The sequence below is a fragment of the Vigna angularis genome, chromosome 2 (genome assembly GCF_016808095.1).
Source record: "Vigna angularis cultivar LongXiaoDou No.4 chromosome 2, ASM1680809v1, whole genome shotgun sequence".
Classification (NCBI taxonomy): domain Eukaryota; kingdom Viridiplantae; phylum Streptophyta; class Magnoliopsida; order Fabales; family Fabaceae; genus Vigna; species Vigna angularis.
The window spans coordinates 2,790,518-2,808,195 of NC_068971.1; the positions used below are offsets into that span (position 1 = coordinate 2,790,518).

General features: G+C 28.9%; 1 protein-coding gene across 1 annotated transcript; it reads right to left on the reverse strand.

Annotated features, from left to right (window-relative positions):
• Positions 1-97: 97 nt before the first annotated feature.
• LOC108329327 (truncated transcription factor CAULIFLOWER A) lies at positions 98-6,994 on the reverse strand. Its single transcript, XM_052873381.1, has 9 exons — positions 6,928-6,994; positions 6,573-6,775; positions 2,289-2,361; positions 1,461-1,525; positions 1,209-1,308; positions 1,036-1,077; positions 813-851; positions 578-714; positions 98-340 (listed from the first exon to the last, which is right to left on the reverse strand). Exons 2-9 carry the CDS (start codon positions 6,755-6,757, stop codon positions 241-243), a joined length of 741 nt encoding a protein of 246 aa, XP_052729341.1. The 5' UTR covers positions 6,758-6,775; positions 6,928-6,994; the 3' UTR covers positions 98-240.
• Positions 6,995-17,678: the final 10,684 nt, after the last annotated feature.

The following is a 17,678-nucleotide window of genomic DNA, read 5'->3' on the forward strand; positions in this document are numbered from 1 at the left end:
CAAACTGGATTTAATATTGAAGCCTTAAACCCGCTAGAAATAAAACAAAGATACGCACTTTCTGGGAAAATAACTGCTTCATATCATTAATCTCAGAATGAACCATGCAATAAGTTTGAGCCGTTATTAAGCTCGGCATATTTAAATTAGCTATTCTAAGATATATAGATATAGATATAGATACATAATATATATAATTGAGCGTTACACATTAATTATCTGACATGTCACGTAATGATGTCAGATATGCAGCATCCATGGTGGGATGAGTGAATTGCCAGTTGGCACTGTTTGAGCTTCACCCATTTCCTCCATCGTTGCTCTTCCTTGCAATGGCCCACTGCACCATTTTCACACTTCAATCAATCAACTTAGCTAATATAACTATGCATTACTTTTTTTTAGCAATCTTTTATTGACATTAGGACCATAAGATATCATTAAACTAGCTTATGGTCTGTATATTGAGAGAAAAAATAAGAGATGTTAAATATTTCTCATAGAGCTATAGTTATTTTCCTCTTTGATAAGTACTTATAAATCAAATTCACTCAACATAGAGAAATAAGATTGATACCTGAGAGTTAAAGAAGGAACAAGTCTTTGTGGTGGTAATAGCTGTGGAGAAGCTAAGTTGAGATTGGTTGAATTTTGGCCAAGAGTTTCTGGTACACTCTGTGGACGTTCAGTCAATGTCTTCCCTTTCTCTTTCATCTGTTCATAAATTCCATTAAAAAGAAAACTTTTTCTTTATCCTTTAGCCTTCATTGAATATATATAGAAGATTTAGATTGAAATGTTAATACTTCTACCTTTGCTAGCTTGCTGTTTTGCTCTTGTAATGTTCTTGCCTGTCATGTCATATTCACAACAAAACAAATATTTATCTTTACAAATTCCACATGTTTTTATGTATAAGCAAAGAATTCTTCTTAAATATATATTCAATGATCCTAGCTACACATTACTTCACAAGCCATGCATGAAATCCAGACAACATTCAATGTCACCATCAATTCACAACAGACATCTTACCCTTTTATGCAGCTCTGAGATAGATTGATTCATAACTTGATTCTGCAAAATTCAAATTGATCTGTCAGATAAAGAACATATAAAAGAAAAAGAAAGCCACATTTACTTAAATTTTTCTCTTTTGTTGCTTCTATCTTTTCATGTATTGTAAATCAAGAAGAAGCAGTATTCACCTTTCTTGTTCGGATGCGCTTCAGAGATGTGTCAAGCTGCTGCTCCAAACTCTGAAGCTCTTTCAAACTCAAGGGATCCAGCCCATTTCCCATGAAATTCCTATATTCAAGATTATATAAACTATATATCATTCTTTCCACATAAGTGACATTTATGAAAGTTATACGATATTATAGGTCTAGTTTTTTTATTTAATGATCTTTGTAATGTAAATTACTTTCAAACGTTGGGATGAAATCTGAATAACGTACCTTACGTTCCTCTCCAAGACTTCAACTTTTGCAGTGAGCTTGATATATTCGAAAGACCAATTGCCCTACAATAAAATGATCTTCAGTTACTACTGATGTGACTTACGTCGAAAAGAAGATAGTCATATTCACTATCATGCATTGTGTATAAAAAGCATATTAAACACAAGTGAAAGAGATTTTCTTGTGTTTTTTTATCAGATAATGTCAATTATCATTAACTACTACGTTAGTTTTTAGTACTGAGATGTTTCCAATGCATGGCCAACTTTTTCTTTCTTTCTTTCAAGACAACTTTGTTATAGTAAGAAGATTTGTGTCAGTTCTCATTGTAAAAGTAGTATTCCTAATCAGTGTTTTTAACTTCTAAAAACATTTATGAGCAATTATCTGTCAAGGTTAATTCAAGTTAAGTAGCCTTAACCGAATCTGTGATTGAAAGAAATTATAGGGCATTGCTTATATAAATATTATTTATATGAGCAAAGTTGTTTAATATATTATTCTTTTTAAATAAAGAAAATAATAAAAAATAATACTTTAATTTGTAATATCTGATATCAACCGTATTATTTATAAAATAAAGTTAACCACTCCCCTTATCAAAATTGGCATTAGAGTGAAATTTTTTTGTAAAGTGTTGAAACATATATTTTATTATAAGACAAAAAAGTAAACTTAAGAAAAAAAACTCATTTAACAATTAATTCCCATGCAATAATTAAAAACAAGACTTAATAACTTTTTTTTCTCATAGTTATCATATAATATATTCCGTATAGATAGAAATCATATATATATATATATATATGGAAGATGATGAAGAACCTGCGAGTCATTGTTGGTTCCAGTGAGTGCTGTATGAGTATATCTCTCGTAACGTTCCAAGACATCTTCCATGCTGTTACATGAGTCAAAATAAATAAAAAATACAAAAAAAAAACTATAAAAAAAATACAAAAAAGGTAATAATTTTTTTGGTTTGAAATACTCTAAATATTTCAGAAATAATATACATTCAACACGTCAAGTTGGAATGCAATTCAGAAAAATAGTTAATCAATCTATGTTTTGATTTTTTTTTTCCAATAACCAAATATTTTTGCATATATATATATATATATATATATATATATATATATATATATATATATATATATATATATATATATATGTAATAGATCGATACACAAGAAATTATAGAAAATTTATAAAAGAACATGTATTGATAACATTCTTTATCTAACTTAAATAGATTTACAGCATAATTACATTTTTATTCTAGTATTACCCATAATAAATACTCTTACTAATTTAAGTTCTTTTATTGCTAGTCACAGCCTAATAAGGTGAGAATAAATATTGTTGAACAATGATTGGTGTATTTATAAACTGCAAATCAGTTAGCTAGAAAACAATCCTTAGGATTATTCACAAAAATATGTAATGCTAAATGTACTTATTCTAAAGATTAAATGTAGAATTAGAAAGAATGAAACAAAGAAAAGTGTAAGAACATTCTAGTAAAAAGAATTCACTCAATAAGTAATTTATTATTTTTCTTAATATGTATATAAAAGAAAATCTTAAAGAGTAGACAAAATAACACAAAGTGAGTAGCATTTAGCACATTTTCAGACATAAAAGGGTGACATTGACCTATGAGCACACGAAGATTCTCATAGTATTTGCTAAACTTTAATTTGAGTTTCCACCTATAGAGAACTTCTGATTGTCAGACTGCACGGAAAACAATGCATATGCATTGCATATATTGTTTCATGTTCACCAACTAGTCCTGTTTATAGTTCGGTCTATTCGCTGTAGCTACCAACCTCTAAAGATCCTAAACATTAGCTTTATTGCAATTTTTTTTAATTAAACTTAGATATTTCTACACAAAACAAACTAATCCCTAATTGAGATAGTTATATGTAATTCTATTATAAAAACTAATTAATGCTAAAACTAGAAATAAAAACTAATCCTTATATTTATCAATGGTCTTCAGTTATTACCTCTTTAGATGGTGAATTACAGAATCAATGATTTACATATATTCATTGTCAAGGGCACTCCTTATTTTGTATATGCTGCTTAAATTTCTGTGTTTGGTTTAAATTCTTTCAACAACACTTGCTTTGTCATGTATTTTTGGAACAACATTGTCATATCTACAGACAACAATGTTGATATATTGTGTGTGTACGACAGGTCAATTACATAATCAAGGTTTTTTTTAGTACTCTCAAATTCCAAATCTACTGTCGTGTTGGCCATAGCCATTAAACTACGGTTTGAAGTTTCTTAAGGAAACAAACACGATTGATTCTAATCCTAGCAAGATGTGGATTCCAGTGCTTACTCCCAAGTAAGGGGAAGACATGGAGTGTTTCAAGATAAAATCTTAAAGAGGTGTAACAACAACTATTCTCATCAACTATTTAATTTTTTTTTTAATTTTAAATATATTATAAATAAAACTATCATATAATAATTATTCATAAATTATTAAAACCGACTAGGGTTAAAGATTAAAATATGATTTCTTCTAATCTGACAGTCAAATATAGTTACCTTCTATTAGATTAAAAGAAAATGAAAAAGAAAATATTAATAAGTAACTTTACTCATAAAAATAATTTAATCTCTCCTCTCTATGGTGAAAATTACAAAGCTTAAGTTTAACATATTTACATCTATATGTAAAGTCGATCTTGTATGATTTAGCAAACATAAGAAATTTAATGAGAAAAATTCCAAATGAATCACGAATAAACAACTCATATATATACACCACAGAAGCAATACATACAGAGATATTTTTCATCTTTTTACTGTGTAAATATCTAGTGCATAGTAGGTTGTATTTAATAATGAGAAAATAGTAAACTGTTCGGGAAAATATTTTAGTGTATTTATAGAAAGTCGAAATGATAAGACATGGAAGAGATAACGCAATAAACCTTTATTAGAATGTCCTACCTCCAATAATTAAAATAAGCGCATTTAAGACAATTTGTGCAAATTGTATTACTTTAGATTAATCTAATATATGCATTTACAGTAATGCAATAATACAACCACAAAAGCTTGCATAACCATTTTCATCAGTGTTTTCTTTTCGGGATTAGAGAGGTAGGGTACAGCAATCTGTTGTTTTCTGTTTGTTGCATTGTATTCAAAGGATGAAATAAATAGCATAGTTTTATATGTCTTACCTATAGAAAAAAAGAACCTAAGACTTTAAATTCCCTACAGAGTAATTATTGAACTATATCGGTGTAGCATTCATTGCATCTCTCTTCTCACTATATATCTTCCAAACATAACTACAGCAATGTATGCATATGTATATCCTCGACTATTTTTATGTATTTCCATAACTTCTTTGTCATATTGTTTATACATATCAAATTATATTTTCCACCACCATCATGATGACCCTAAACCCTAGTTCATCATATCTATAACATACAACAGAAACAGATTTTACAACTTTAAAAGTATTCATGAACGCATCCATAGCTTATGGGAAATAAAAAATTATTCAATCATATCACAATATTTATGCATATATGATCAGTTGTTTTGAAATGTGTTCTTCCTATACAAATAAGAGATTCTAATGGTGATTCATCACAATATGAAAGTCGCATTTTATTTCATTCCGTCGAACCTATTTTATTTACAAATTATATCAATACAAGACTGTAATGTAAAAATGGTATTTTTTTTCTTATTTATAACATGTTTTGCGAAAATCATTTACTTTTATATAAACTCCTTAGTAATAATAGAACAATAGATTGATTATTTCTTCTTTCTAAAGTACTCTTCATTGGTAAAAGAAAAAACTTCTCTCTCTGATTTGAAAATACAAATACTTTATAAATTATTATTTCCAAATAATTTAACTAATTTTTTAAAGGATATGAATTAGTTAAAAGAATATAGGAATGGATGAAGTATTAATTATTTGTATTAAATGGTTTGGTAAAACTATATTTGTGTTTTTAAAACATTGAGTGTAGTTTTGTCAAAACAGAAAAGCTTCTGGTTTGGTTATGCTTTTGCCTTTTATAACGAAACCAGAAGTCCAGTCTTCAGAAGCTTTTTCAGTTAGTATGTAACTACTTTTGCCAAATCCTAAAACAAAAGATACCATTTGCGTCACCTATTGGATTATAAACAGTAACTGGTTAAAGCGTCAGCTGTTGGATCATAAATAGTCACTGCTTATTAGAGATTTGTTCAGACTATGGTTTGCACACTTTTCAATACATTCAAACTGTGTCTTCGTATACTTTTACTTCATCGTTTTTGTTAGACACTGCATCTACAAAAATTGTTTCTCGGTGGTACTTTTGAACCAAACTTCGTTAAGGTTACCACAAATATAAACTAACATGCACTGTGTCGTGACTTCTCATTGCCCGGTGGATCAAAGAAGACAAGTTACTAGGATCTTGTATGGCAGACACTCCCTTCCAAGGTGACACAAAGCTCAAGGGTGATATATTAATTACTTTTAGGTATAGGTTTTATCACATAATTTGACTTGATATTTATAGTATACACATATTCATACATATACCTATAAATAACAAAGAATCCACACGCTGACGCAGACATATAAAACTCTTGTATGCCTATGAGTGCTTTACATATATTCTATAAAAACATTTAAAGAAAGCTTTAAGAAAGCAATAAAGAAACTTCCATTACGAGTTCATCATTTATATATTTGTGTGTGAGTGTGTAAATAGCGAAATATATGACAGATTGAAACTAAAATTCAAAACAGAAAAGAAAACCTTGGCGTTGAATGAATACAACTATTGTATTGGTCGAAACTTGTTTAGCAGTGTACTATAAATAAGGTCAAAGAGAAAGAGAAAGATAACAACCAAGATCAGATGGAACAAGGAGACAAAGAAAAGACGCATGAAAAATTAGAAGTTGTGATACATGTTTGGGAAACGACGATGAAAGAAAAATAAAAAAGTTGGATGGAGAACAAGGAAAAGAACAAAGAAAGGAGATGTAAAATCGGAAAGGAACAGGAAGAAAAAAGAAAGTGAGAAGTGATGAATGAGTGTAGGAAGGGACCTGCGTTCGGAGGAATACTCAAAAAGCTTGCCTTTGGTAGAGAACATAATCAGAGCGACTTGAGCATCACAGAGCACAGAGATTTCGTTGGCTTTCTTGAGAAGTCCCGTTCTCCGTTTGGAAAAGGTGACTTGCTGGCTTGTTTTGTTCTCGATCCGTTTGAGCTGAACCCTACCCCTTCCCATCTGAGTAGTATGGTAATTCTACGAAAGCACAGTAAGAATTATTAGCTGAAAAAGGAGAAACATAAGAGAATGGGTATATATAGAGAGAGATATAAAGAGGGTTAGTTGAGTTGGTTTGTATAAAGAAGGAAACCCTAGGAGTGTGTTAGAGAGTGAGAGTGGTATTTCACCTGAAGAAACGGATGGTGAGAAAGAGAAAGAGAAAGAAGAAAAGAAATGGAGGGATGTCTAATAATAGAATAGCATGAGCATGGGCATTGATTTTATTAAGTGATTGGGAAAAATAAGGAGGAAGGAGAAAAAAAAAAAGAGAGGGAATAGAATAAAATTGGGAAAGGAATGGAAGTGAGGTACGATGCGTTGTCGAGTTGTGATTGGAGGAAGGGTTGAGGTACGATGCGTTGTCGAGATGGAATTGAAGAGGAGTGAAGTGTCGTGTTGACAGGGCTTTAACGTTGGGAGACAGACCGTACGAGGATGTGGGTCCCATGGATAAGGGAGCTACCGGAATGGGGTTTGCTGTGTTCTGTTTGTGGCACTCAGCCTTCGCTTCTCATTGGTTGACGGCGCCTCCTTCCCTTCACACTTCTCCTTGTGTTGTGTTCACTCTCTACTACACCTTTTTTTTTTCTTTTTCTTCTTTTCATTCTTTCACTACTTACTTGAACAAATCAACACAATATTAAAAGACATAGCTTCATCTACTCTACTCTAATTAATTAACTAACACCATTTTCTTTTCTTTTTTAAATACTTATTTAATTAAGGCAAGCTAATTTTTATTTTTCAAACTAAACTTTTTAATTCAAACTTCCTCTACTTCCTCTGAGAATGAGAAAGATAGTTTGTTTTCATGAACCGAATGGCCTTAATAAAGGGAGCAATTCAAAAACCTTATGAAAAGAAATGTTAAATTTTTAAATTTTAAAACAGTGTCTTGTATGAGACAGATGCAGGAAATCAATCCATAAAAGGACAAATTTTAAGAGAAAATAAAATGGGTTAAAAGAAGTATATAAAAAAAATTAAGAAAATAAGAATTTGGAGTAATTATAGAAGGGAGTTTTACTATCATAAGACTTGTTATCTTATTAGAAAAAATAGTGATAATTTAATTCTCAATCCCCTTGTAAATTCATCCTGAATAACCGTTGGAGTCAATGAGTTAGATTTTTTTTTTCAAAATCATAATGATTGTTTAGTATATTTAGGTGTTCACGATGAAACAATAATTAGATACCTTTGAGCATTTAATACTTATATGAAGAAGATAGCGAAACTTTAAGGACAAATTTGTTTGTAGAAATAAAATATTATGAGGTACTTGATTGTTTTATCCTACTTTACCGGGAATAAAGTTTTTCAGGAGATGAAAATAACCTTTTTAAGAGGACAAGGATGCTGCTGTCATATTCTGATATAAATTTGTAAGAACTTCGGTCGATTCAATATTTGGTCTGGGTTCAATCATGTCAATTCGGGTTTATTTTTATCAAAATCGACCTAGAAGGACTTTTCTTTGATATTAAGTCCGTTTTAGAATTGTTTTATCAAATTTTAGATATCCACATGTACTGGTAAAATACTCTCTATCATGGTTAAGTCTTTATATATTTGTTTTTGACACCGTTCCAAAAGATCTATTATCAAAGAAGATATGTTATGTGCATATATAAGTTCATATTCATTTCTTGTTTTATTCTATATGGAATTTTGTTTGTATCCTAACAATCCTCTTCTCAAACAAAAGGAATATGATTCTCTACCTCCCCTATAATGGAAGTCTTTTTCTATCCGAATATACTACAGACTCATGATCATGCCACTGAGCATTTTTTGCTCTCCACCTCCTATGATTCATCTGGTTATCTATCACCGGCCACCGATTACCTGTCTCACCTTACCATGGAGAGACGTACTCGTTTGAGTCCGGTCACTAGACCTAAATCATTGGCTCTGATACCAATTGTAGGAAGAACGCACACATAGATCTCTGATAAGATTTGGCTTAAATGCATCTTAGTTTTGAATTTTCAAAAACTGAACAATATTCAATTTAAATCCAATTAAAGGAAATTAATTTGAAAAAGTATAGATTTAAATTTAGGATACATTTAAATTGGATTTAAAACAATGAAAATTTAAATTATTATAAATTAAATTTCAAAATTTTAATATTTTGTGAATACAATACATTTTATATAATCATTCCTATTTTCACCATTTTATATCAAAACACTTGTTAAGAAATAGACCTACAAACTTGCTAATATTTAACATTGAAGATATATAGGTGTCTTACTTATTATTTTGAAGGTGAAATTGAACTCATCCATAAAGAAAGTGTACGAGTTGGCAATGGAAGTGGAGTAAAAGGCTATATAGACCACCATAAAAGATATAGAGGTAATAGTTACTTTGTCTCTATGATTCATGTGAAACCAAGAAGACATGGAGAAAATATTTACGTTTTGTTCACTTGAATGGATTTGGGAGATAGTAATTGAGGGGATTTGAGAAGATGTGAAGATAAATTTTTTTGTTATTTATTTGAGTGGATTTGGAGATAAGTGAGTATGGATTTGGAAGTAAAGTTTATGAGAATTAGTGTAGAATTTGATTGATACGACAGATTAAAAAAATGTACTTCTAAATTCACTCTCACTTACTTTCAAATCTACTCAAATAAACAACAAAAAAATTTACTTTCAAATCCTCTCAAATCTCCTCAATTACTCTTTTCTAAATCTATTCAAGTGAACAAAGCTTTAGTGAGCTAAAATAAGTTTAGAAAGTAATTATCTAATAGACTTATGGTGTTTATAAACAAAATATCTATTTGTCTAATAGAGCAGCACTAATTATCTAATTCTCAAATATTTATTTGAAAATATCAAAGGCAGTGATGACAGCTTGGGAGATTCAAATTTAACATTGTGTTGATCTATCCACCAATCGTAACAAGTAATGAATTATGATTATTCATAAAAAATTTAGTCCTTTTATAAAAAAAATTGACAAAAACATTTAAAACTAAGAACATTGTTTATTAAAAGTGATCTTTAGTAAATATAAAACGTGATTTAATGTTAGAGTTATTAATGAAACATTTACATCAACATTTAGTTTATAAGAAATATCATGACAATATAATGAAGTGTCTTTTAAATACAAGACTTATTTATTTAAAAACTATAATAAGAAGATGTGTATAATTTTTTTTTTGTTAATAAATAATTTGTCGTTGCATTAAAAATGCTTATAATATTTCCAGTGATATTACTTTTGAAAGGTTGGAATAATAGTAGAAAGAGGTATATATATATATATATATATATATATATATATATATATATATATATATAATTATTTTATAGGTATGGATATCCATAACTATCTATATTTATATGTTTTTTTTCATTTTTCATTTTCTTAATTAAAATGATATCTTTTTAACTACTATTTAAAATATAAATTCAAAATAATTTTTTTTATCTTAATCTATAGTCAAAATATAAATTTAAATAAGATTGTTCCAATTTGAAACGGTAAATCTAATTAAAAAGACATAAATAAAATAAAATTATACATGTTTTTGTAAAACCCTAGAAAATGGTATATTTAGAAGTGATGGTAGTATAAAAATAGTGAGACTCGATTACTTTAATATTAAACGATTTTATTATAAATAATTTTGTTATAAACGAGTTTTATTATTTTAAAACGTACCATCTAGAAACCACTTTTATAGAGTTTTTTACCTTCTTTCTAAGAGTTCTAACTCCTAAGTCATCTCTTTGACGATCAGGAGGTACCTAATAGACCACGATGAGGTCTACGTTTCTAGCTGATCAGTTTCTTCAATAGACCAAATAAGTTTCTACTCCTTTTTTCCCTTTCGTTCTTAAATTTGTTTTAGAGGAATATTGTATTGTTGCATGTGTAATCATGCATCTCCTACATGTTCTTGATTCATCTAGAATTCTAAGAACTCTGTCCTTTTCCAATTTGGTGTTTCTTAGGTTCATTTAGGTATTCCTTGCGGTTCAAGTAATGAGTGAAGCGTTTTGAGAAGTTTGGCAGTTGATTGAGAGGTAAGGGAAGCTAGATAATTGTTTTTAATTGAAATATGTGGTGTGAGTTTGATGGTATATGAAGACTAAACTGTTTAGCTAGAAAATGTTGTTTTTGTGTTAGTAATAATTTAATTAAATGGGTGAAATTCACGCTTTGTATGTTGATGGATGTTGTAAACATGTGGAATCTGTTGTGTGTATGTTTATGATGTTGAAATTGATGTTGATGAAGTGAATTGTGCTAATAATTGAACTGTTAAAGGAAAAAGGGTAATCTTGGTTGTTGGTTATTTAGTTTAAAATAAGGTCTAAGGTAGTGAAATGGTGAGAAATGGTTGATGAATTGATTGGATGAAGTTGGGATTGGTTAGGAACTAGTTTGGGACATGTTCAACATTTTAAAATGGTAGAAATTTGAATTATGAGTGTGTGGTTATGAATGTGTAGAATTCTACTTGGTTTAAAACTCAATTTGAGGAAGTGAACTAGTGAAAACTTGAATTACGAGTTTTGTGCTCAAATGGTCAGTGTAGATAGTCTTAGTAAGTCATTTGGGACTTGTTAAAGTCCCTAAGTTGTTTGAAATTGTGCCACAAGTGGTATAATTCAATTTGAGTCTCTGAGTTGAGTTTTTGTGAGTTTTGGGTTGAGATTTTGTAGCCATTTGTTAAAAAATGAGTTTAGAAAGGTTTAGACACACTTGATTGAGTATAATTGATGGTATAATACAATCTAGGAGTGTTAGAAGTTGGGAAAGATGCATAAAAATTGTTAGGAGTGGTTGAGATGCGCAAATTCTGCAATTTTGGTGTTGTAGAATTATGCAGTCTCGTTGAGCGAATAGGATTTAGCTGAGCGCACAAATTTGGTGCACTAAGCAAGAGGTGAGTGAGCAGAACCCACTATTTCTGTTTTCGCAGAGCGAGCAGGGTCACTGAGTGAGGGGTTGAGGTTTGGAAGCACTGTAAGTTTTATTCGCATAGCGAGCAAGGTCGTTCAGCAAGAGATTTGGGATCTGGGGGTACTGTCTGTGTATTCGCACAACGAGCTGGGTCACTGTGCGAGAGAACTCTGTGGTCGCTCAGCGAGTGTATGTGCTAAGCGACTGGTCCAGGTTTTTGGTTTACTCTTTCATTCCTTGTTCTTAACTGAGTTGAATGATGTATGATTATGTATGAGTTTATATGAGTATCAAATGTCTGATGTGAAATTCAAAGAGGAAGTATATGGTTCAAGGTTGTGGAAAGAGTTCCAAGGATTCTTATTGTGATTTCAAGAGGGACTAGTATAAGTTGTAAGAAGCCGATGTGATGGTTATCCTGAACCTCTAATGATCATATGTGCTCAATTAGAGAGTGATGATTCATGTCGTGAGAGGAGCAGGAGGTCCTAGCCTAGAGGCCTTTCTTCATGGTGAAAAAGGGTGTTATAAGGACTAACCCTGTGTGGTAGCTTTGAGTTGGTCAACTATTCCACCACACATGTGCATAACTATTCATGGCTCGACATTTATACTAGATGGTAAAGGGTTCGGCCAAGCATGTGTTAGTATATGTGAAGAGAAATAATGTGAAATCTATGGTGTGCTTGAACTTGTATATTGCGTTTATTTTAGTATGAATGATTTTTTTTCAACTAGCTTACCCTTGCGTCTATGTTTGTCTATTTGTGTATTGTTTTCTCTTTTGCAACGATCACCTTAACCGGTGTGAGCTTAGGGATGACATCTTTCAGGGGATCCATCGGTTTGTTGAGAAAGAAGCAACCAGATAGAGAGTTTTACTCTTCAAGGGTAGAATCTTCTGTTTTAGTAGTTTGTAGTTTTCTGCTAAGTTATCATCTATGTAATATTTTATTTTGGTAGTTTTATTCTACTAAAATGAGATGTTAATTTTGTTTTATAATTAATAGTTATTTACCAATAACTTTATGTACCATTGTCAAATATGTAATAATATTTTATTTAGGCTGTGTTTACTTGGAGGAGAGGAATTGGGGGAGAGTGAGTGAATGTATTTGAGGAGATTTGAGAGGATTTGAGAGTGAATTAATTATTTTTTATTTGAGTGGATTTGAAGGTAAATGAGAGTGAATTTGGAAGTAAAGTTTATGAGAATTAGTGTAAGATTTGATTGATGTGACAGATAAAAAAATTTGATTAATTGGTAGAAAATATAGATTACTAAAATGTACCTAATTATTAAAGTAATATAAAATAATAATTGTTAACGTTATACTTAATTGTAAAAATGTTTATAAAAAGTAAAAAATTAACATTAATTATTAAAATTAATTTTAATTGTACAGAAATTTTATTTTGGTAAAATGAATTTATTTTTAAATGTGATTTTCTAATTTATTTATATAGCTTTTTTAATTTTGTAATTTTCAATAATTCTTAATGTGTTAGAAAGAATACTAGGGTGGGTTCATAATACTTTTTTTTATTAATAAATAGAATCAAAACTCATCACCCTAATATGTAACATATTTTTTTATAAAACTATATTGATATTAAGAAATTTAGTTTATTAACATTTTAAAAATAGAAGTTAATTCATATTTATTTTCAGTAATACAATCATTAAAAAGTATGTATATTTAAGATATAACAGCTGCAATACAATAGAGAGTTAAGAGAGTTTATGGAAGTTTGGTATTTGGCTATGAACAATTTGGATGTAGGCAAACACGATCATGAAAGGGTAGTTATTTATGTAGCACTTGTCTCCATGTCCATATTTGTGAAAATAGTTCGACACCGCCCTAATCAATTTTCAACAAATATGAAAGAATAACATATTAATAAAACAGTCTCTCACATAGTCTTTGAAGTTAAAACTTCATGTGGAAACGTACACCATACTGATAGATGCAGTTATTGTGTAGTTGATGGTTACCCCAACAAGATTTATATTCTGAGCGAATCCGCAAAGCTGAAATTTTCTACCTCCTTCGACACAAACGTAACATACAATTATATCCCACTAGTGTGAGGTAAATTTTTTCTACTGAAATTGTGGTGAAAGGAGCAACTTCTCAAATATGAAACAATGTATTCGGTTACACCCAGCTTCGTAACCGAATATGAGGTGTTGAAGCAATTATCAAAGGAGTCGAATCCCAGCAGTTGGAACGAAATATGTTACAAAATAGAACATGATGGAACCGAATACAACTTCTACTTCTACATCTTCTACGAGCTGGAATCGAATATCTTTTGGTGGAATTGAATAAACCAACGCTTGAATCACCAAATAAACCAATGCTTGAATCGATCCAGAAAGCTTCTTCAACGTTTCTTCTTCATCTTCTTCACATTGAACCTTCTCTCTACTTCGTCTTGTTCATCCTCAATGTCAATCATCTTCATATTCAACCTTCATTCTTCTTCATCTCCAACTTCCAAACACTGTTACCATTCTAGTGCAGCAACATCATATCCCAATATAAAAAAGATAATAACTTCATTGTCATGGATTATTTGAAATAAAAGGTGATGACATTTGATCAAAGGCTCAGGGTAAGAACAATATTTCTTAATGTGAGCATTTTAGTGAGATACCAAAAAAGCATTAATCCCACAAATCATCTCAAATTCTTCTTCGCTAATCCCTCAAAGTGAACACGAATAATCTCTCAATTTTTTCCCTCAAGGTAAACACAAATAATCTCTCAATTTATTCCTTTATAATTATCGTAAACGGTAAATCCTCTGGTGTGAACACAGCCTTAAGTACTATTTGTAATAATTTTTTATTAAAAAATAAAATTTTAAAACAATTAAAAAACGTCAAAGATTCAAAACAAACAATTTATTAAAGAAAAAAACATAATATTTAGATTCCTAATTACACATTTAATTTTCTTTAGAAATATTAGTTAGATTTTGTAATTCAGCAGCTTCTTTATGTGTAATTTTTTTCTTATTATAATATGTTTAGAGGGAAAGACAAGAAATTATTTGTACCTTTTTCACGAGTTAACGTAACATTTTTCTCATAGTTATATTTTAATTTTTTTAATCATGATACTTCTTGTCACGTGTTCTTTTCATATCATTTAAGTACATAATTTCGCGTTTTTGTGTAGTAGTAAATGATTAGGTTTTATTTGCATAGAAGTGAATTACTATAAAATTAATATTATAAACTTTCAAGGTAAAGTGAATTAGAAATTGATTTCTTTAATGTTTAGATATGAATTTATTTCTTTTTGCAAAGTTTTGTATTCATACGCATCTGTTTTTTATTTATAGCCATTTGTTAGTTATAGTTTTTTAACCAACTTAGTGTAACTACTTTTTAAATTTACTAAAATATAAACTTTTAAAAAAATTACAGTTATAGATAAATTATATTAAAATGACATAATTTTAATGTAAATGTTTTTTTGAACAGACACAATTTTAATTCAGTTTTAATAAAAATCATGACACGACTTCTGCTTAAGTATTACATTAAGTTAAATTTTGTTTAAATTAACAATTTTTTGTTTTTTAATCATTATCCTAAGTGTTTTTTTTAAGACTGGCTTAATCCTTAATCGCTTGTTTTATTTTCTTTGAAAGAGCAAAGCATGTTACCTATTTTAGAAATAAATTAAGATAGATACTTATTTTTTTGTGGTAGAAATATTCCTTAATTAGTTTTGTTATGTAATTGAGTGAGCAATGAAAGAAAGCAAAAATGATCTCTCTCTTCCTTTATTAATTACCTCTGAAACTGTAATGGAAGAAGCAATTGCAGTGCCATGATTGTGAATTTGTCATCATGCCTACGTCTTTTCACTTGGACAATGCCTTCTGTGTAATAAATAAACTATTCCTAGTCAACTTATATATATATATATATATATATATATATATATATATATATATATATATATATATATATATATGTGGACTATTTTCTTTCATCTTAAACATATAAAAGAAAAGAAACCAATTTATATCAACTTAAATATTTGGTGATATTAATTTTACTTTTAAAATATTAATTCATTTTATTTTATTTACATATAATTAAATTTTAAGACTATAATAAATTTAGGTACTTTTATTTTATGTGTGTTAAAAGAAATTTTCTAAATTTTTGTATTTTTTAATTGAGATACATAAAATAAAAAATCATAAAATTGGTTATTTTTAATAGAATTTATTATAAAACTATTTTAAATTTTTTATAACTTTTAATTGAGTATCTCTCATAAATTAAAATAATGTTCGTTTAACTTTGAAATATAAGAGAAAATATTATAAATTTAGACAATAAGAAAAATAAACTTATAAAATCTTAATTATATTAATAAAAAAATAATTATTTTATTGTATAAATTAAATCTAACATACTTAATATTGTTCATGATCATACAAACAGTAGAAACCTTAATTCTTTAGAGGTAAATTCTAAATTCTTAATTGAAAATTTTAATTTCTTAACTATTTTAATGTAAGATTTGCACTAAAAAAAATATCTATAATGATCAATAATCTATGTTTAGAACCAAACTTCTTGATTGTTCTATTTATGTCTAGGTTCTAAAATATTTTTCAATAATTAGATACCATCAAATCGCTTACATATTTCATCATGCATATGAATAATAAAGATAAAATATAAAGTGTAATGAAAGAGATTATATTACACAGAAAAAGTCACAAAGAATATAGGTACATATTATGTAAGATCCTTGAAAATATTTGTAAGTTAAATGCTAAAAAAAAAATGATGAATAGTAAATTGTGAATAGTAAATTGTGAATAGTAAATTGTGAATAGTAAAAAGTGAATAGTAAAACAAAAAAAATAATAAATAATATTTGGAAAGGATAAGTGTTCCATGTAGCTTTGAGATCAGAATTCATTAAATTGCAAATAAAAAATTATTTTTGTAATAGTAAAATGAATAAAAAAATGAATAGTTAAAATGAATACTAAAAAATGAATAGTAAATTTTTTTGCTATAAATAGCCAAGGGGGGAAGGTTGAAAATTTACACCAAAGAACTTAGAAAATTTTTGAGAGAAGAGAGTTGGAAGAATTTTTAATTTCAAAGGGGATATTCTGGAAGTTTTCAGAGAGCGATGAGATTAAGTCTGTAATAGAGGTAAGGGAAGCTAACTTTGAGTATTTCTTTTTGTATTATCTTGAGTCTTGAATATGCTATATTCTTCTTGTCTAATTTTAAATCTTGAATATGGAGTATTTTGTTTCTGTATGATCTTGAATTTTAAATGAGAGTATGCTTTTGTGTTGATATCCAAGTGGGATAGTTGTAAAATGTGATGTTGATTATGTTATGCCATTTGTATGTTATTAGTGGTTTATTTTTGTATTTTGGAAGGATTAGAAATTGTCTAACCGGCTCTGCCAGATTCAATTTCTTGTTTCCCCAAACATTTGATTGTTTTCCTTATTTATTTTTATTGTATTTTGGAAGGATTAGAAATTGTCTAACCGGCTCTGCTAGATTCAATTTCTTGATTCCCCAAACTTTTTATTTCTTTCCTTATTTATTTTTATTACATTTTTGGAAGGATTAGAAGTTGTCTAACCGGCTCTGCCAGATTCAACTTCTTGTTTCCCCAAACTATTTATTGCTTTACTTATTTATTTTATTGCATTTTTGGAAGGATTAGAAGTTGTCTAACCGGCTCTCCCAGATTCAACTTCTTATTTCCCCAGACATGTATTGTTCTTGTTATTTAATTATATTGTATTGTTGGATGGATTAGAAGTTGTCTAACCGGCTCTGCCAGATTCAACTTCTGGTTTCCCCATGAATTTTTATATTAAGATTATTTTTATGATTGTCAAATATTGTATTCTTCTATGACCATTTATA

Excerpts from the sequence above, each read along its gene's own strand:
- LOC108329327 (XM_052873381.1), bottom strand. The coding sequence starts at position 6,757 with ATGGGAAGGGGTAGGGTTCAGCTCAAACGGATCGAGAACAAAACAAGC. Across the intron at positions 1,526-2,288 it reads GAACCAACAATGACTCGCAG|GGCAATTGGTCTTTCGAATA; the intron begins GTTCTTCATCAT and ends ATTTTATTGTAG. Across the intron at positions 852-1,035 it reads TCTCAGAGCTGCATAAAAGG|GCAAGAACATTACAAGAGCA; the intron begins GTAAGATGTCTG and ends ATGACATGACAG.